Below are 22296 nucleotides of genomic sequence, written 5' to 3'. Positions count from 1 at the left end.
CAACGGGCGGAGAGCGCCAGAAAGTTTTGCTTTCCCCTTTTCCTGTTTTTCTCCTTGTGCCTTGAGATTATCAAAGTTCTGCTACTCTTCAGCTATAGTAGGGACTTCCTCCTCTAGTTCTTCCTCTGCAATATCATCAGGTACATCAGGCTGCGCTTTTTCTTCAACAGTTGGCTCAAGATCAATCACCTTTTTATTAGCACTTTGAAGTATTTTTCCACTTCTGGTGCTAACAGCAGCTACATGCTCCACAGAGTTTACCCCACTACCTTTTGGATTTGGAACTGTATCACTTGGTAGTTGTCCACGTTGAGGAGTATGCACTTCTCTGGAAAGGTCTCTGAATTGGGCTTCAAGCTTCTGAATGGAAGCTGAATGAGATAGTTGGACCTGAGACATTCCCTTGATTGTGCTCTCTGTTCTGTCTTGATTCATTAGCATTTTCTGCATCATACTTTTCAGTTCCGCAGAATAATTAGACGTGTTGCCAGCAGAGTTGCTAGCTGAATTATCTCTCCACTGTTGGGAATTGGATGTTTGCCCCTAGGTGGAATGTAGGGGTTCGAGCTCTTGTTGCCATAATTATTGTAGTTGTAATTCCCTTGATTTGGATTTCCCTGATCATTTCTGCTATAATTGTTCCCTTGAAATTATTGTTGAGGATTTTGCCATGGGTGATTACCCGGACCTTGATAATTTTGCCGTTGATAACCCTCTTGCGAGTTGTTGACATAATTAGCATCTTCATATTGTGGCTGCCCCTCTAGATAAGCTTCTTCAGAGACTTGGTACATTTCGGGAGCATGAGGTGGCATCTCCTCGACAACATTAACACCTTTGGCTTCTTTCTCCGTAAGCCTCTTCGACAATAAATCCACGGTGGTTTGCAATTGAACAAAGGCATGATCTCGCTCATGATTTTCTTTGGCCACCGCGGCAGCAGAGGGACTACCATATGACAAGACTTCACTGTCACTCGAGTGCCAAGCTTGATTGTGGGTAGTAAGCTTATCGAGCAACCTGGTGATGTTGACAAATGATTTGTCCATGAAGCATCCCCCTGCTGCAGCATTGATAGCAATTTGATTCATGGTATCTAACCCCTTGTAGAACTTCTCGGTGAGGATAGCATCCGGGAATCCATGAGTCGGAGATTGAGCTAGATAGTATTTGAAACGCTCCCATGATGCATATAATTGTTCCCCCGGAAGTTGTTTGAACTCAAAGATCTTGTCCCGAAGCTCAGCCTTTTTGCTTGGTGGGAACCACTTTTTCAAGAACATATTGGCTAACTCGTTCCATGTATGAATAGTATTGCTGGGGAGCTTTTCATACCATTCCCTTGCTTGGCCAGCCAAGGAATATTTGAAGACCCATAATCGCAGTGCATCAATAGGAACAGCACCTTGGGATTGTTAAGAACATACATGCAGGAAGTTCTTCAGGTGTCGGAGTGGACAATCCTCCGAAGAATTGCGGAAATAGCCTTCAAGTTTCAATAGCTGATAGATAGAACTATCACTTTTGAAATTAGCATTTCCCGTTCTAGGAGGAACCACAGCAGAAGCATAATCAGCTTCATTGATGAATTCTGCAAATATATTCTCATCCTCCTCCTCTTGTGGTGCAGGAGGGTTCACTTGGAGTCCCCCTTGGTTTCCTTGATTGCGATTGGGTCTTCCTGCCATGTTCACCTGGTTCACTACAACATCAAACAAGGTGTGATGGAATAGAAAAAGTTTTAAAGAACAGTACACAACAATTAGTAATTTCTAAACCGTATTCCCCGGCAACGGCGCCAAAATTTGATACGCTCAAATTACACCTATTAATGGCGTAAAGCGGACATTGTAAAATATAGTAACCCAACAAGGTTGGGGTGGAATCCCACAGGGAATATGGAGAGAAAAGGATACTAATCGTATGTGATACTAGTCTTTAAAGGCTTTAATCCTATTCCTGATAGTTTAAAATATTTGTTGAATAATGTAACTAAATATTTTGAATGGAATTTTATTTAATGCGAGATAGAGACTAAGGTTGTGTTCCCCAATTTGATTAGCTATTATACTTCAGGTTTCAATCTGATATATTTCTAATGGTTGTTATATAAATATGCACTTGATCTCTTAAGGACTTCCTAATGTTTCCCAACAGTTAAGTCGTATTTCCTCTTTATGATTCTTTCGAATATAAAAGAGTTGCAATCGAAGAATGACCAATAATGCCAATTTAGACTTGTTCTTATCCCTAAGTTAGTCTATTAAACGAGGGTTAACGCCTCGAGTCATTGTTATTCAATCTTACCAATACTAACTCTCTTTTCCAAGAAAAGTTAATATAATGGCTTAGGCTAATGCTTGCAATCATCACCCAACGCTAAATCACAAAGACAGAATAAATACTAACAACCATTATGCATATATCAATAATAGAAACCCATTCACATAATATCCATCATGGGACTCACAACCTTAGCTTTAAAATTAGCTACTCATAATTTTGGCTAACAAAGAAAGCTTAAAAGTTGACATAATGTACTTACGATGCGAATACAATGTGGAATGGAAGTGAAGTTGTTGCTTGAAATGCTCCAACCACTTCTAATATGAAAGACCTAAAGTTAATGCACTCAGAAGAAATCTGACTCCTGAATTAAAACCCTACATTAAGTATTTATAGAGCCAAAAATCGCGCCAAGTTTCTGGACAAAAACACCCTTACGCGGCATCGTTACGGACCGTAACCCAGGTTACGGTCCGTCCTTCAGTTCGTCATTTTTCAGCTTGTTGTTACGGACACCATGCGACGGACCGTAACCTGTGTTACAGACCGTCCTTCTGAGGCGTAACTTGTGACATTACTTGGCAACTCTCTGGAAATTTGGCTGATGTTACGGTGAGATGTTACGGACCGTAACATGAGTTACGGACCGTAACACCACATCGTAACACCGATGGTTTCCAAGAAAACTCTCTGGAAATTTGGGTCTTGTTACGGTTCAATGTTACGGACCATAATTCATAGCGGCACGTATCCTTTCTGGTACGGATCACGTTACGGTCCGTAACATGAGTTACGGACCGTTATTTAGCTCTAATTTGTCCATTTTTCAGCATTTCATCTCATTTCCGATCCTTAGTCAACGAATCCTATAAAACACAAAAATAACATAAGAAACAATGTAAAAACACTTAAAAACAAGCAACACTTCTAGTTATAAAGGCATAAAATGTGCCGAAATTCACGGCACATCACCTATATCGGTATGATACAACTAGTTATGAATTTATGAGTAATTTATTAGTCTTTTTAATTTTTAATTAATGAAATATGAAAATCAATTAAGATTTTAAAATTAACAAGCATTTCTTTTCATTTATAACATAAAAGATACCGAAAAATAGGTTTTTGCGTATTTTTGTTTAAAACAGCTAAATGAGATCTGAACATGAAATGCTAGTATACATACATAACAACACCTCACTATAGCAGCTATGAAATTCTCGGACAAACGCTGCCATTATAGAGAGGTTTTGGCTGTATATCAATCCATCATAAATTGGCAAAAACCTATTGTTTTGGTACAATTTCCAAAATCTACCGTTGTTTGACGAATTTGCTTTTGGTTTTCAGAATGTACCTCTTGATTCCACTTCTTTTCATCGGATTACTGAAAGCGAAAACCATATTGCAGGAATTGATGGGTTCTTTTAAATTTCTATGAAAGCTTTCACTCTAAAGGTTCGTGTTCATCTCCCATGGTCCGTATGTTATATTAGTACATTCTAGTTTTTTTTTAAAACATGCATACGGCGTATTGCAAGGATCTGCAATGAACTTTCTTTTTTTTTTTTTTTTTTTTTTTTTTATCTTTGTACCTTCTTTACGATAATAAAAGTAAACATATTTTGTCAAGGTTGCGAAGTAAGAGCCAAGAATGTTGTTAAGAACAGGAAGGTCTCATATAAGTGTTCTTCTTCTTCTTCAAAACAATAGTGTTCTTTTATAATACAGGCAAAAGGACCTTTGAAAGTTTTCTTTCCAGAAAAAAATCTTTTTTTTATTATTTTAGTCCGAGAACGTTTAAATAAAATTTCTAATATTTTGTTTATTTTCTCCTTTCCCCTATTTAATAGTCAATCTTTCAAATCAAATTTGAATGTCAAAAAGTCAATTGATTCTAATAGCTTATAACTTTGTGCTCACGTTTCAAATGCAGATAAGATTTACCAAATTGAATTGCTTTCTTTCTCCACAGAGGGGTCCTTTTTTTTTTTTTCCATCAAATTGCCCAGTTTCCCTCTGGGCAGTGTTGTATTAGCAAAAAATTACAAGGAGGGGGGGGGGGGGGGGGGGGGGGGGGCTGAGCCTAACCTCCATTACAACACAATATTTGGTGATCCCATCACCACAAAAATTCCAGAAAAGGCCGAGACATGGATGCCAAATTCTGGTGTCGTGAGCATTCTAACTAACATAAAAATTAGCTTTGTCAAACTTGGATCTAATGCTAGGCATCTGGTTTTTATCTAGTAGGAAAGGCCCTCTAGCTAGGCTAGGCATGTCAGTTTTGGCTGGAACTAGAGGCTAGCTTTGCCAAACTATCCGCTACTTGGTTACATTCTCTAAAGCAATGTTTCACCTGGAAGTTCGTTTCCCGTTTGATTTTCAGAATCTTGTCAATGATGTGCTTTAGCTTCATGTTGGAATTCTGTCGATCAATCATGTTTGTTATCACCATGGAATCGAGTTCCAAGATGAAATCAACGTACCCCAAATGGTGACACAATGTCACCCCAAATTCTGCCGCGAGAGCTTCAGCGACGTTGTTGCTGCTGCACTGCACAGTGATAGAAAAGGCCACGATCAAGTCTCCACGGCAGTCCCTCAAGATGCCTCCGATTCCCGCTCTTCCTTGTTCTGCGATATAGCTTCCATCCGTGTTCATCTTCAAGGTGCCAACAGGTGGCATTTTCCAGAGGACTTGCCACCACTTTTTGATGGGTCTTAGTTTTTCTATTATGCAACAGATCTCGGTCCATCTGGTCATGTCTGTGATGGAGGGAAAGAGCTTGCTCGCGGCTGATTTGATGGTCCAAATTCGTTGCATGAGCATCTTCCCAATGAGTATCTTTCTTGGTTCCCATACTTGCATGAACATCTTTGCTTCCATAATTCCCAACATATGATGAGGGGAGTGACCCGCAGAATCAATTTTTGAACATTGTTAGTGTATTTACAATCCCTCCATTTTTTAAAAACTGCAGGGACAGGTTGGTCAGTGTGTCGAATTCCCAAAGGATTGCCAAATAAGCTCCAGATTTGATGGGCAATTTCACTTTCAACAAAGAAATGTTGTATTGTCTCATATGTAGGGACCCTGCAACACACACACATAGATCTTCTATCAGTTCCAAATTTGCCAATAGTGTCATCAAATGGTAATTTTCTTTTAAAAATTCTCCAGTTCAAAAAGGAAATTTTAAAAGGAATTCTTTTGTGCCACAAGCTGTTGAGGAACGGGGAGCTTGGTGCCGAGGCTCTTATGGAGTGCCAAGCACTTTTGTTAGTGAAACATCCATCCTCGGACAGTTGCCATATTGGAAAATCTGTTCCATTTTGTTCACCGATGTTAATCTGAGCAATGCTCTGGGCAGCCTGCATAGGAAGAACATTTAAAAGTTTAGCATAGTTCCAATTGTTATTATCAAAGAAAAAGTTAACTGGGAGCTTAGCTGATCTTCCTATGCCAGGGAAGATTTTAGCTAAAGCTCCTTTACCTGTCCAATTATCCCACCAAAAACTAGAGTTGCCTGATCGAATCTTCCAAACAATGTGTGGTTCAATCTTGGCTCTAATTTTTACAAGACTTTTCCAGGTGTGGGAGTCGGCTGAGATTGCAACTTTAGTGACACAATGAGCTCTCTTGCAGTATTTGCTTTGTAGAAAGTTGGCCCAGAGCGACGATTGTGTCCTGAATCTCCACCATCTTTTCACAATGTGAGTGTTGGAGACATCTTCCATTTTCTTTATATCAATTCCACCTTCTTCCTTGGGTAGGCATAGTTTATCCCAGGAAGACCAGTGGTAATTGTTCTTACCATTATTTGACCCCCAAAGAAAATTAGCAAAATGTTTCTTCATAAGAGTTAAAACTCCTTTGGGGGGATTCATAGCAGACATAATCACTACTAAAAAAACAGCGTTTAGTGACGGACGTATTCCGTCACTAATCAGCATATATTTGTTGCTAAACATGTGTTGCGACGGATTAGCGACGGAATGTCGTCTGTTGCGATTTTGCGCGTTGCTAACCTATTAGCGACGGAAAAATGAAATCCGTAGCAAACTTAGCGACAGAGTAGCGACGTATGAAATCCGTTCCACATTATAGCAACGGATTATTTTGTTGCTATTGTTATGAATTCCGTGACTAATTTCATATTTCATTTCATCGTTTTAGTAAATTAGCGACGAAAACTATTGTCGCTAATCCGTCGCAAAATCTTTGAATTATTTGTGCCTGCATTTAGCGACAATACAATGTTTGTCGCAGTCTGTAGCCTACTGTTTTCCATCTAGCAACGACCAAAATCCGTCGCAAATCTGTCACAAATATTTTTCTTCCAATTTTTTATTTATTTTAAATACACCTGTTAACACATACTAAATACAAAGTAATAAATACCCTTAAAATAACTGACATTCACATAAAATAATATTTATAAAAAAGATTCAAAATAGATAGCTAAATCCTAATCGTTAAGTCCAAAACACCGACAACACCAAGTTGTCAACTACCAAAAGAACCCACACATCCATCAAGTATTGTTAGTGCATAATTTTGTTCTTTCCAACAAAAAGCAGATAACTTTGTGCTTGAGATCCAAGACCATATATTCTTCTCTTCCTTGTTCCCCTAGCAGCTTCGTAATATGCTTCACATTGATCAATATCAGACTGAGATCAACATCATTGCCCTTGGCATCCTGCAAAAATTAAAAGAGCTTTAGCCATCCGATATCTTGTCACGGTTACAGCTTAAGCCGTATAATCCTGAGAAAGAACTACTCTCAATCAATAATGTTTCATTACTTATCAACATCAAAAAAGACTTGAAACCAAAACTTTAGACTATAAAGAAACTAAAACAAGCCCCACAAAATGCATATATCACAAGTTAATTGGCTGCTAGCACTAAGCTAATACCATATACCACAAGTTAATTGGCTGCTAGCACTAAGCTAATACCATATACCCCAAGTTTACACCTTCTGCTCATGTTTTCCTTTCTGTTTTACTGATAAGTTTAATCAATTGCATTAATAGCACTTAGATGGTTGGAAAATGTATACAATACACTATGCTTGTGTTGTTCAACCACATCCATTTTAACAAAATATCCCAATTATCTACACGTCATAGCTAGAACCCTTTACACCAAAACTATAAGTAACATGGAGAAAAGTATCCAAATGTTCAAGTATAAGAAAGGTATGATTTCCAGTGACCCTATTTCATAATTCATTAGTTTTGAATTTCATCTACTTACAGCTTCAATATCTTCTTCTGCCAAAGCTTGATAAACTCTAGATCTGCTCATAGGATTAATGCTCCCAAGCAAACTTGAATAACTTAGCTTGCTGGTGTTTTTTGCGTCCTTTAGTATGCAATCAGGGGGTTGCCCCTGCATAAAAATTTAAATTGTATTCAATGGGAGAAATTACTAGCTTAAAACACTAATACAAGCAGAACTTAAAAAAAAAAAAAGGCAAAAGGAACCAAAGCACATGCATGTATATGAAGAATTAGTTGGCCATACAGCAATCCATAAAGAAACACAATGCAAATCACATGAGAGATGTGAACAAAGATTTAATAAATGCAAGGGAAGTGTAACTGCAATTATAGTGCCAATGGGCATGAAGTAAGTAGAATTATTCTACATTCACATCACATGTATTATTTTATTCTAAAACAAAGTAAAAGTGACACTAATATAGCAGTGAAGCGGTAAACTTTCTTTCCAATCTCAAAGAAAAATCAGCATATATCTTGTTAAGGATGTAAATTTCAGATGAAAGTATCAGTTACTAGTTTATTTGAGTTGGTTAAGTTCTTCCATATTTTGAGTTCTAAGAAATTTCTATGCTATCTTTACATCTTTTCTCCCTAGCTACTCCAAAAATAACTTGAAACAATAACTTTTTACCTTTTAAAGAATCGGACCATGAGTTGACAGAGGAATGTGGAATATGGAAGATTTTGGCAAAATAACGGCTACAACACTAGATCCATCCATATTCACACACCAACTACTACACCAATATTTTTAAAAAGTTTGGAGGCAAGGTTACTTGGGATTTTCTTTTCCGCAGATAATTCTTGTGATCTTCATGCTAAAATCTATAAGTTTTTGAGTTGTAGAATATTTACCAGTAGAATATAGTTTTAGTAATCTGTAGTCTTCAGTCATAAGGACTTGTTAAGGTTCAATCCTCCCCATCTCAACATATGTTAGTACATTAGTTTTCAAGAGTCAATAACAACTGTGTTCTTTTTGGACCGACTAAAAAAAAATAAGCTTCGCATATACAATTAGGTACTAATTGGCATTTGTATATTATAAGAGCTGGAAGGTTAAGTTAGTTGTGGACTTGTGGTGGGGTTGTAAGTACCCATCCTTAGATTAAGTCGCCTTTGGTATATGCAGTAACAGTATTACAAATTCCAGCAAAAGCACACCAGTAACAACATAGAACATCAACAGCAATGCAGATTCATGTTTAGCCCAAAAAAAAAAAGCAATGGCTTAGTTCAAAATGGAACAGCAAGTAACCTTATAGCACAACAGTTCCAACACCAAGATATGTAGGAGCTTAATTCATCAGATGCAATGGCCAAATCAAAAATACAACAACAACCCATAAAATGTAGTAGCACATGTCGTTCACTATTAGGCCAAAATGCTATGGCAAAAACCAAGCAACCATTTAATCTCAATTCATTACCGATCATAGAAGCCAACTGTAGGTAATGGCCAAGCAGCAAAACAACAAAATGTAAAGGCAGGAGTCATTAAAATTCAGAACTGCACAACCATTACACCTTAGTTCTCAAAATAGAAACCAAGTGCAGCAATATGTTCTCAGTGCAACAACACTCAAAATTATCTCAAGGTTGTCCCAACAATGAATTTAAAAATGCCACAACAGCCTTTAAGACAGTACACCTTGACAAGGAGATGTAACAACATAGCACCCTTGATCCTAACAGTGTTTTATACAACAGAATGTGGCAACTACTGCCTGCCCATTTAACACTGATAAGGCTCCAATTGCAGTAACGGTTAACCAAAAATATGCAGTAATAGCTTACCTGAAGTTCAGCAGCCAAATGATCCAAAATGCAGTAGTTTCTTACCAACAAACCCAACTCCAAATGTGGCTCGAAAAACCAACAGCAGGCAGCAGTCACTCCATTTCAAGTTTAGCAGCAAATTAGGGATTTCGATAAGCCCCCAAGTTATGCAAAATGTAACTTCTTAGAATAATGGTTTTACATATACAAAGACTCAATCGAAGTAGCCAATTTACATTGCAATTTTACTACTAAAACATATTTCTTATTCCAAGCAAATCATTCTTATAGACAAGTTAATAAACAGTAATTGAAAACCATGAAACGACATTGGTAATTCATAGATTGTATTCAGCCATCTTTATTGGCATTCAAGTTCAAAGGAAACTATTGGAGATATGGTGAGATATGGTCTGCATTTCTGCACAGTTTTTCAGCATTTCTGCACAGCGTTTTAGCATTTCTGCACAATTTTTCAGCGTTTCAGCATTTCTGCACAGTTTTTCAGCATTTCTGCACTGCGTTTTCAGCATTTCTGCACTGCGTTTCAGCATTTCTGCACGATTTTCTAAACTGCGTTTCAGTATTTTTTTAGTGTTGTGCTTCAGCAGTGATTTTTTTCTGCACTGCGTATTTGTATTTTTGCACTGCATTTTTCGCATTTCTGCATTGGTTTTTCAGCATTTCTGTACTAAGTTTCAGCATTTTAGTACAGTATTTTTAGCATTTTTGCACTACATTTCAGAAATGCTGAAACGCAGTGCAGAAATGCTGAAACGCAGTGCAGAAATGCTGAAAACGCAGTGCAAAAATGCTGAAAAACTGTGCAGAAATGCTGAAACGTTGTGCAGAAATGCTGAAACGCAGTGCAGAAATGCTGAAACGCAGTGCAGAGATGCTGAAAAACTGTGCAGAAATGCTGAAACGCATTGCAGAAATGCTGAAACGCTGTGCAGAAATGCTGAAAAACTAGCATTTTTGCACTGCATTTCATTAGCATTAGCAGTACAAAAATGCTAAAAATACTGTACTAAAAGCACACCAGTAACAACATAGAACATCAACAGCAATGCAACTTTATATCCCATTTGTAACAAAAGCATACATATATCTGAGCAGTAACAAAAAGCATACATATATACCATTTGTAAAAATATAAAGCAGATTAAAGGAAACATATGAAAATATATATAAATATACCTGGAGATGGCTTGCCACATTCCCTCTTGTAACTCCTTCAACATTCATCAGGTCAAAATCTTCTTACGGACATTAGAAACAGGACGAAAAAATTAGTCCATTAATATGGAAGTATCCATATAATAAAAGATACACAAAGACTAACCACAGTGATGCTAAAGAAAATCACCTCCAATGCATAAATATGACTGCAATTTGTGGATACCATTTATACGGATGACTGCAATTTGAAATCGATTACAGTAGAAAAATCATAGTACAACAGTAGATGATATACTTTTTTTATCTTTTAATATGTACAAACAAAAAGGTTCCTATATACTTTCATGCAGTAAACAAGAAATGAGATACAATTCTTATGTAAGGTCTGTAAAATCAACTTTTCTAGCAGCAGTGGAACTGCTGAATTGCCTTAAGAAATTACAAATACCAAAAGAAGCTTCAGTTTCCATATTCCAAGGGAGCAAATAATACTCCACACCACCTGTCCAACAAGAAAGTGCTAGAATCATTAATTATCGGTTGGCTGCTATAGTCTTGCAACTACAACTTCATAGTGTTACAAATCACCAAATAGCAAAGGGCATATTATACTCCGCAAGTAGAATCGGTAAAGCACAGAAACATACACTTGGCATGATGTCAATCTATGCCTGCACACATAGCTACAATACAAAAAGAGCAAGAACTGCCGAAACGCCCCAAATAGACTCAGCAGAAATCATTCTCACCGTTCTGTCAATAATAATTGAATTTTGACATGAGTAATCGTCTTATCTCAAGTAATCGTACTAGTTCTCCACAATACAGCATGAACATTTTAATAACAAAATGACAGAAGGAGATCTAGGAACTACGCAGATCTTGCAGTCTCAATAAATGTCATTTAAAAAAAGTATATCATCTTCTGTGTTTTAACAAAATGCAGTCATTTCTTTGCCTTCTAAAAGAGAACAATCATGTCAAGTGTAAGAGCTTCTATCAAATGCACAACTATATATTAAGAGCAACAGTTTTACCCTAACATACAACAGCAAAATGACTAAAAGTGCAGCAATTTTTATTCAGGATTTTCGCAATGTAGCATCAATTCTTGTTTGGCAAAAGTAGGCACCAATCAAGTATAGGAGTTTCTATCTCAAAGACCACATATGTTTGTTGTAAATGCAATCATTCAAACATAGTAAACAACTCTCAAAGTGCAGATACAAAACTCATTCAAATGTAGTAGCAGTTCATCAAATAGCAAAGTAAGGCACAAAATATGTCTCCACTATAGCAGTTGCTTGCCTAAAAAACAATTAGCAACCTGACACTTATTTCAGCTTCTAAAGATGCAGTAACATTTCAACCAGGATGCATCATTGAAACACTCAGAGCAGCAGCAAAAGGCAACGCAGCCAGAAGTTTTGTCTTCATATCATTAATACAACTGAATGACCTCTAAATGGAAGAACAAGCTGAAATAACTTAGTGAAACAGAAAATATCATTCACCTTTTAGTTAAAAAAAATGACAAACTGAAACTGAAACAAAAAAAATTGAGTAAGAAACCCAGTTCACTAACACTGATTTCAAATCACAGAATATAAAGAATGTTGAGTTCTTCAAGCTTTTTCTCGACATGCAACAAATTAAATCAAACTTTAACCACCAAATAATATTATCCTACAAGATTTAGCACAAACAAAGGTCGAATTTCCATTTTCATCAGATTTTGGCCGAAATAGAGATTCCCAACACTTAACCTTCAAATAAATTATAAACCCAACAGTTTTCAAGACACCCAACTTTGATTTTAGCCAAAAAAAAAAACTTAAAGACACTCTGTCCTTTAGATAATAAGCAAGAAAACACATATATCTTAATTTCGTTTTAGATTTAATGTCAGAAAACACAAAGAAGGAGATAAAGAATAAAGAAACTGCCCATAAAACATAGAAAAATCAAAACATACCTTTCCTTTAGATAAAAGTTGCAGTAGAAGAAGAGAAAAACACAATAGAAACCCTAGATTCACATTATTTTGATCTATGTTGTGCTCTCTCTCTCTATGTTAGCAATTTCGCACACACTCTCTCTCTATCTGTGTTGGCTACTGTGTTTGAACTGAAATGAAATAATGTGTGCCCTAGCTAGGAGATATCTTTTTTTACATTTAACGACGGACTAGCGACGGATTTTATAATCCGTCGCTGAATAATATATTGATTTCTTTTAATAATTAATATTGCGACAAATTTTTCCGTTGCTGCAAATATATATTTTTTTCGAGAAAAATTAAAGGCCTAGCGACGGATTTTTCGTTGCTGAATCCGTCGCTAATGAAAAATAAAATTTGTCGCGCCTCTTCTGTTGCTAAATCTGTAGTGAAATTTAAGGCGCCAAAAATTCGCGCTAATTATTAGTGACGAAACTCAGTTTTCGTTGCTAATCCGTCACTATATAATGAGATAAAATTTTAGTTGCTTTTCTCGCGACAAAATGAGAAATCCGTAGCTAATCCGTCGTTAATTAGCGACACAATATGGTCTGTCGCTAATATTCCGTCACTAAACGCTGATTTTTTAGTAGTGAATATAGATAGGAAGAGATTGGAGCACATGCTTAATAAGAGTGATTTTCCCCCCATGAGATAGCATTTTCCCTTGCCATCCATTTAACCTTTTAACAATTTTAGAAAGCATGCCATCGAAGAGAGGAGCATTCTTCCTCCCAAAGTAAATAGGGCGGCCAAGATAAGTGAAAGGGAAAGGTTTATCAATAAAGCCAGAAATATTTCTCATCCTGTTAATCCTGTAAACAGAAGTGTTAGGAGCAGTGATAAAGAAACTTTTATTGTTATTGACTTTTTGCCCAGAGGCCTTCTCATATCTCCTGAGTTGATGCATGATAAGCTTAATGGACTTATTGTTACCTCCACAAAAAATAACAATGTCATCAGCATAAGCGAGATGGTTAATGATAGGTCCTTTGGAATTCATGGAGAAAGGGTTAAAGTGATCGTGTTGATTAAGACTATTTAAAGCCCTAGACAATACTTCGGCCCCAATAATAAAGAGAGAGGGTGAGAGAGGATCACCTTGTTTAAGCCCCCGAGTCGAGGTAAAGAAACCACTTCTGGTGCCATTCAAGATAATAGAGTACCAAACCCCAGCAAGCAGGTTACTAACGATGTGGAGAAAATCATCAGAGAAACCAAATTTTTTCATGACAGCCAATAAGAAATCCCAGGACATTCTATCATAGGCTTTAGCCATGTCAAGTTTAATAATCATATTACCTCCCCTATTATAACTCTTAATACCATTGACAATTTCCTGCGCAAGGAGGACATTTTCAGTGATAAGCCTGTCTTTGATAAAGCCACTTTGATTTTCAGAAATGATTTTCTCCAAAAGAGGGTTAAGCCTAACGGAAATAATTTTGGAGATAATTTTGCAGGACAAGTTAGTGAGGCTAATAGGTCTGAGATCAGAGAAGTTGACTGGGGCGTTCACTTTGGGGATAAGAACCAGGAAAGTATGGGTAAAAAATTTGGTGAGCTTTTTGCCAAGAAAGAAACTCTGGAAAAAATCTTTGACATCATTACCAATAATGTCCCAACATTTATGGTAGAAAGTGCCATTGAAACCATCAGGACCAGCAGCACTAGAGGCTAGCTTTGCCAAACTATCCGCTACTTGGTTACATTCTCTAAAGCAATGTTTCACCTGGAAGTTCGTTTCCCGTTTGATTTTCAGAATCTTGTCAATGATGTGCTTTAGCTTCATGTTGGAATTCTGTCGATCAATCATGTTTGTTATCACCATGGACGACCCCCTTTGGGGACCCACTACTCAAGGTATTGTCTATGCCAGGGTGCTGCCCGTCCGCACAGGGGCTTGCCCCATTATCCCTCTTCACGCTGCAGCGCTACGGGGTATCGAACGCGGAACCTCTGGCTCCTTTACATTCCCCAAAGGGAATCGCCTCTTACCAATTGAGGCGATTCCCTTTGGGGAATGTAAAGGAGCTAGAGGTTCCGCGTTCGATACCCCGTAGCGCTGCAGCGTGAAGAGGGATAATGGGGCAAGCCCCTGTGCGGACGGGCAGCACCCTGGCATAGACAATACCTTGAGTAGTGGGTCCCCAGAGGGGGTCGTCACAAGTGACCAGGACCTTTACCTGGAGGAACCTGGTTCCTCATCTGTTCTTTGAACAAGTTGTAAGTACTAGATACACTGTTGATAAGTTGGTATTTTACCAATTTATCTCTTCTTTAATCTTATATTTTTGCTATGTTTGGTTGATAAAACAATGCATTTAACATCATTTACATCTATTTTATAGGTTTTATGTGATTTAGAAGTGATCGGAAGAAACCAAGTGAAAATAAAGTCAAAAAGAGGCCAAATTAGACAAAAACTATCCAGTTTTGCAAAAAGGGGACAGATTTGCAAAAACGGGGCAGAACTGCAAAAACTGAAATCTGGGGCATATTTTGTCATTTCTTGGACTTGGAAAAATTGGGGAACTACAAAAGGAAGACAAGGGAGCAATTATATTCATCTTTGGCCATATTTTCGAGCTTGGAGAGCTAGGGCATCTACACCATTGGAGGAGAAGATTGGAGCACCTTAATGAGATATTTCTTAAACCTTTCTTCAATTCCTTGTTTTGTATTGAATATTTAAGTGTGTAGTATTTTCTTCATTCACTTGAATCTTGTTTATGATATTTTTCATTATCAAGTGTTGGATTAAATCTCTTGTTATGCTTATGTATTGAATGATTTTTATTGCTATTGAAGTGGGTCTTTGTTGTTTTAATTAATCTTGTTCTTTAATGTTTCTTAAGGGATTAGCTAACCCTAAGATTCGACCATTTACTTTGATTGAGCTCGGAAGAGGAAATCTAGGTTGGGAAAGATTAATAAAAAAGAATTTAGGTCATTAAACCCATCTAATAACTTGAGCTCGGAAGAGGATAGTTACTTGAGGTTAAATTGATTGTGCTTAATATCACACTCTAAGGCTTGGAAAAGCTTAGAGTGAAATTCATTGCTTTGGTTGGAAGACTTTCAATGAGATTTTAGAAATCATTATCTATGAACATAAACCCGCTCTTAGTTGTAATATCATAAAATATATTGGATTGTTACTTGAGAGTTCCTTGTATCCATGCTTGTGGCCATTGATCATTTTACTTGCTTTCTAGGTTAGTTTACATTTTTGCATTAGTTATAATTTTCTTAAAATCAAAATATTATCAAGTGTTTGTTTGGCTTAGCGTAGAAAGTGATAGTTCCTTACTTGTTTAAATCGCCTAGTAAATTGTTCCCGGTGGAATCGACCCCAACTCATAGTTGGGTAAATTATATTGCATACGACCGTGTACACTTTCTCTTTGAGGAGTGGATTTGGACGTTACTAATTTTGTCGGTATCTCTACAACTGCATTGTTACCTGAGCAGGCTGGAGACCCGATCCCATCTAGTCCTTCTGAATCAACATATCTAGTCTCTCATATATGAGCAAATCCTGCAGGCATCTGATCCTTCAAGGAGCATGTTAGAAAACAACATATGAGATATCATAAGGTTAACCAAGTCCAGACAAGTGAACCTAATTGTATCTGGTTCCTTAGGGTTTCTCATGTCATCAAAACATATCAGTTCTTATCATAGTGCCAATGCCAACTCATGTTGTCTTATTTGGGTTATATATACAAAAATTGAAGAATGCATTTGAGATTTCAAATGAATACCCCCTCCGTCCCTTGTGTTTGACCAATTAATTTAAAACTCATTTTTGAGCAGCAATTAGTGTTTAACTAAACTTTTAAAAAGCGCTTCTATATTTTCTCAAAAGTGCTTTTACAGAAAAGCTACTTCTTTTAGCTTCTGAAAAACAGTTTCCGCTACTCCCAGAAACTCTTATTTTCTTTCAAAAGCTTGGCCAAACACCTCACCTTTCTAAAATAAGAATTTTTGCTTTAATTAAAAAAAGTGCTTTTGGCCTCCCAAAAGAGGATTAAGAAAGTCACTTTTGAAATTGCTAAGGTAATACGATTAATAATTAGAGTAATTACACAAATGATAAACATTATTAACAACATGCAGGAAGAAAGAAACCAAATTATTTAAAGTTGTGTGGGGAAAAGCGAAAGAAGGAGGAAAAGGATGGTATAAAATTAATCACACCAGGTGTGTACACTAACCAAATTAATATACGACACATGCCTTCGCATTTGAAAATTGAAAATTGACCTGCCTTTTAAAAGTGGAAGAATAAAGTAAATCGCCAGCTCAGTTGTTAAAAAAAAAATAGATATCTTGAATGTGGTGAAGACGCTAGCATCAAATAAATTTATGCAGAGTAAATTTAAAGAATACCTCCGGGGGAAAAAGTTAAAGAACACCAATTATCATCTATTTTCATAAACAAAAGCATACCAGAAATGATTTTTTTTCAAGTGAAGTGACCACTGATAAGGATGCCTTTGTTAATATCCTTTAATATCTCCTTAAGATATATAACTCAAAAAGTCATGCAACCAAGTTTGATTATGTAATATCCTCAGAGACGTAACAATCTTGAAATTAAAGAAAGTACAAAATGGAAAAGGAATGTTTTCCACCAAAAGGGCTAATTACAGACACCGGCAAAATCATTGATTAAGTGACAAAAGGAGATCTTATTCCACCTTATGAAAACCACTGCTTTCGTCGAGCATAAAGCTTTCACTGCTTCAACTTAGCGGTTAGCCTAAAATTGTCGAACAAATCACAGAAATACAACTCAATCACAATGGTAACTACCAATACAGTTTAAAAAAACCTAATTATAGATTGCAAATGAATATGTAGAAACTTAAAACAGAAAAACAATTGCCCTTCTTTTCATGGCAAAATCTTTCGCGTTAGAGTAAGCAATAAGAATCATACATTTGGGGATTGATTACATGAAGAAGAAGAAGACAGGACCAAGAAGAAGAAACAAATGGAGATTTTAGGGAGAGGGAGGAAGAAGTGGAAGGAAAGAGTGTAACGTTGTGGAACAGAACGATACATGCTTTGCTTTTTTATAGAAACTTGGACTCTTTAGTAACCGTTGTGGACTTGGATTATGCAGTAACTGTCGTGGCGTTTGGTAATAACTTTTGGACTCTCTAATGGGTGTTAGTGATAACGTTTATGAGTTGAAAAATTCAAAAATCTAAGAAAAAAGATAAATAAGAATGAAGGTCATAGAGAGTGTCATGTAGGCGGTCCTTTGTCCCTGCTTTATATATATATAGATTTGGAGCTCTCGTGGGTACTTCCATGGTAATTTTCGGCTGCTCTTTTTCCTCTCTTATTTATTATTTTTAGGGTATATTAGTGATGTGCCGTGAATTTCGGCACATTTTATGCCTTTGTAACTAGAAATGTTGCTTGTTTTTAAGTGTTTTTACATTGTTTCTTATGTTATTTTTGTGTTTTATAGGATTGGTTGACAAAGGATCGAAAATGAGATGAAATGCTAAAAAACGGACAAATTTGAGCTAAATGACAATCCGTAACTCATGTTACTGACCGTAACGGGATCCGTAACTTATGTTACGGACCGTAACGTGATCCGTACCAGAAAGGACACGTGACGCTATGAATTACGGTCCGTAACTCATGTTACGGTCCGTAACAGTGAACCGTAACAGGACCAAAATTTCCAGAAAGTTTTCATGGAAACCATCCGTGTTACGGTATGGTGTTCCGGTCCGTAACTCATGTTACAGTCCGTAACATTGATGTGGCGTAATTTTACGCCACAATTGATGCTTTTCGGCTATAAGCGTTACTTGTTTTTAAGCAAAGTCTACGTGATTTAATGTGTTTTTTAGTGGATTTCAGGTATCAAGTGTTTTGATGGCCAAAGTCGAAGAAATGGAGAAAATAAGAGTCACTGAAGAGGCAGTTTGACGGGGCAGTTTGACGGACCGTAAAACTCTTATACGGACCGTCAAATTGACCGTATAGTGGTCACAGTGAACAATGATAGACGAACCAATTATGCGGAACAATTATACGGGCCGTAAAAATATTTGACGGACCGTCAAATATACCGTATAGTGGTCACAGTGAGCAATGATCGACGAGCCATTTCTGCGGGACATTTATACGGTCCGTAAAACAGTTATACGGACCGTCAAATTGTACCGTAAAAAGGGTGTGATATTTGACGAATGAGAGTAAGTAATTTTACGGTCCGTATAACAATCTTACGGACCGTAAAATGAAACGTAAACCAAGCCCGACGGGTAATTGTGTCTTTTCACTTCTCACGATTTTTGCTCCTATAAATACTTAATTGTAGGGTTCTTGTACAGAGTTTTTTGCCACAGACCTCAGTTTATTATTTCTTAGCATAAGTATCTATATTTTTGAGCTCTTTTGGAGATTACAAACAATTGCAAGTAATTTCTCAAGTCCATTAAATCAATTGTAAGCTTTATGATTCTCATTATTTCTCATTGTTCTTCTTTCTTTATGAGTAGCTAAATTTCCTTACTAGGGTTGTGAACCCAATGATGGGTGTTTTGTGATTGGGTTTTGTGATTGATATACATATAATGTATTATTAGGGTTTGATTATTCTTTATTCTTCATTCATAATTAATGGTTGCAAACATTGATTAAAGCCATAAACCTTGATTTATTTGGAAAAATAATTAGGGTTGGTAAGAATAGTCAACAAGAACTCAAAGCTTTAAACTTTGTTTAATAAATTCACTTAGGAATAAGAGGAATTTACTTGGCATGATTAATCGTTCTTCATGGTTACTTTCTTATATTTGGAAAAATCATAGAAAGACATAATCTTTATTTATTGGGAAATAGTAGAGATTCACATAGAGATTAAGTGCATTCATATAATGATCCATTAGAAGTATATCAAGATCAATACCCATGATCATACACCCTATCTAACGGGGACACAGCCTTAGTTTCTTTTACCATAAATTTCCACCAAAGAAATAGTTAGAAATTAGTTATAGAAAAGACCAACTTTTACCAACATTATCGGATTAAGACATTAGACCTAGAACTTAGCATCTATGACTTTAGTAACCTTTTCACACCATATTCCCTGTGGGATTCGACCCCAACCTTGTTGGGTTACTATATTTGACAACGTCCGCATTATACCATTAAGAGGTGTAATTTGAGCGTATCAAATTTTGGCGTCGTTGCTGGGGAATACGGTTTTGAAATTACTAAATAGTGTTTGCTTTGATTAAAGTCTGTTGCTTATTCCATCACACCTTGTTTGCTACTTTGTGTAAAGAAGGTGAACATGAATCGACATCAGCAAAATCAACGTGCTGAAAACCAGGGAAATCTGGTGAACAATCAGGCGAATGAATCATACGATGAAAATATTTTCGCTGAACTTGTTCCGGAGGAGGACTATGCATCTCCTATTGTTCAGCCTCGAGTTGGAGCTGCTACTGTGAGAATTGATTCCTCTCTATACCAGTTGTTGACACTTGAGGGATACTTTCGGAATTCTACCGAGAATGACCCTCAACGTCATTTGCAGAATTTTGTGGATGTGTGTGCTAATCATATCCAGAACAATGTTCCACAAGATGCTATTCGGTTGAGGTTATTCAAATATTCCTTAGCTGGAGAGGCAAGAACATGGTTTGAGAAGCTGCCCCGAAATTCTATTACTTCATGGGCAGAAATGGTAGCTGCTTTCCTCACAAAGTGGTACCCCCCTAGCAAAAAGGCTGAAATTCGTGACAAGATCTATGAATTTAAGCAACGACCGGGGGAAAAACTATATGAAGCCTGGGAGAGATTCAAAGAATATTTGCAGAGGAGCCCAAATCATGGTTTTCCGGAAAATATATTGATGGAGAAGTTCTATCGAGGGTTAGATCCAGTGACACAGTCAGTAGCCAACAACGCAGTTGATGGGTGTTTTATGAACAAGACCTTTCGACGAGTGACCACCATACTTAACAAACTGACAACTCATAATCAGGCTTGGCATTCGAACAATGTTGATGTGGTACCGTATGGTAATGCCATGCTCCAGAATATAGTGAAGGAGAATCAGGACACCCAACAAACATTGGCAGAACTTGCAACAAATATTTCCTTGCTGACGAAAAAGTTTGATGAATCTCAAATCAAAAAGGTACATGTTTGTGAGGATGATGCAGTTTTGCCGAAAGGGATGTTCCATGCTCAAGATGGTCCGTTCCTTGATGGGCCACCGATGCAGGTTGAAGATGCCAATTATGTTAATAACTCTCAAGGGGGATATCAAAGACAGAATTACCAAGGTGGCTATCAGACTCAGAATCAATGGAGACCTCAGCAAGGTCAAAGTGCTTACAACAACTCTGGGAACTACAACAATAATTATGGTGGTGCGAACCAAGGGAGCTATAACAACAACAACAATTTTGGGAACAAGAGTTCCAATCCTTATTTACCACCGAAAGGGCAGTCATCAGAGCAGGGTAGTTCGAAAGTTGAAGAAATGCTTGAGAAGATTTTGGCTAATCAATCGAAGTTTGAAAGGACTTTATCTGGGCTGACAGAAACAGTGGGTTCCCATATAGCGGCCATTCAGAAGCTTGAGTCGCAGATGAGGGATATTTCTAGAGAGCAGCACCTTCCAAAAAAAGAAGGACTTCCGAGTGATACTATTCCAAATCCCAAGAATGGGGGAAGCGGTATAGACCGTGTTTTTGCCATCACTACTAGAAGTGGTAAAACAATACAGGGGGCTACTGAAGAGGTGATTGATCCTGAGCCGATAGATGAAGAGAATGAGGTGCAGTCTGAAGCACCCATCACTGCTGATGAGATTGTTATTGACAAGAAGGGTGATGATATTCCAGAGATGGTGAGGGAAGCTGATAAAATGAGCAAGCAAGCCATAAAAGGGGCTCTCCGCCCTTTGACACAACTGTTCAAATCTAAACCTCCTTTTCCTCAGAGGTTGGCAAAGAAGAAAGAAGATGCTAAGTTTGAGAAGTATTATGATCAGCTGAAGCAGTTATCTCTAAATTTTCCCTTCTTGGAAGCTGTCAAGGAGATGCCCGGTTTTGCAAAATATTTGAAGGATTTGCTGACCAAGAAGAAGACGGTTCAACATGAAACCGTGAGTTTGACTCATACTATGAGTTCCATCATCTCAACCACACTTGTGCAGAAAAAGGGAGATCCTGGGGCGTTCACCATTCCTTGTTCTATTGGGCACCATTATTTTGCTCATGCCTTGTGTGATAATGGGGCGAGTATAAATTTGATGCCCCTTGCTATTTATAAACAATCAGGTTTGGGGATGCCAAGGCCGACTACGATGAGACTGCAAATGGCTGATAGGTCTATCAAAAGACCTGTTGGGGTGGTGGATGATGTCATTGTGCGGGTTGGTGATTTTATGTTGCCCGCTGATTTCGTGATTCTTGACTGTGCTGTTGATCGGGACTGTTACACCCCGGAAAATTTTCGTTCGCGCACGGTGGATCGACTGGCGAAGGACAATTTCGAGTATCGAACTAGCGATGTCTTAAAGATATTTAGGAGAAGAATTATAATTCCCCTTATGTTGGTAATTAGGATCCAAGTGAGTTTCAAGAAGTACCCACAAGCCAAATATGGGCACAAGCCATCCAAAAAGGGCGAGTTAAGGAAACACTTTCGGAGGATCTGGTTTGTAGGGACCAAAACTCCATTTTTAAGTCGGA

General features: G+C 37.4%; 1 protein-coding gene and 2 non-coding genes across 3 annotated transcripts; 1 reads left to right on the top strand and 2 right to left on the bottom strand.

Annotated features, from left to right (window-relative positions):
* Positions 1-1137: 1137 nt before the first annotated feature.
* LOC132608529 (small nucleolar RNA R71) lies at positions 1138-1244 on the top strand. Its single transcript, XR_009570440.1, has one exon. It is a non-coding gene; the product is annotated as a small nucleolar RNA R71 (small nucleolar RNA).
* A 5442-nt stretch (positions 1245-6686) lies between these two features.
* LOC132605303 (uncharacterized) lies at positions 6687-8762 on the bottom strand. Its single transcript, XM_060318498.1, has 2 exons — positions 7556-8762; positions 6687-6992 (listed from the first exon to the last, which is right to left on the bottom strand). The coding sequence occupies exons 1-2, from the start codon at positions 7694-7696 to the stop codon at positions 6825-6827; spliced, it is 309 nt and encodes a 102-aa protein (XP_060174481.1). The 5' UTR covers positions 7697-8762; the 3' UTR covers positions 6687-6824.
* An 11560-nt stretch (positions 8763-20322) lies between these two features.
* On the bottom strand, positions 20323-20428 carry LOC132608447 (small nucleolar RNA R71). The gene has a single exon (XR_009570367.1). It is a non-coding gene; the product is annotated as a small nucleolar RNA R71 (small nucleolar RNA).
* Between the last annotated feature and the right edge of the window lie 1868 nt (positions 20429-22296).

Source organism: Lycium barbarum, chromosome 8 (assembly GCF_019175385.1).
Source record: "Lycium barbarum isolate Lr01 chromosome 8, ASM1917538v2, whole genome shotgun sequence".
NCBI classification, from domain to species: domain Eukaryota; kingdom Viridiplantae; phylum Streptophyta; class Magnoliopsida; order Solanales; family Solanaceae; genus Lycium; species Lycium barbarum.
This window is presented reverse-complemented; position numbering and strand designations above follow the sequence as displayed.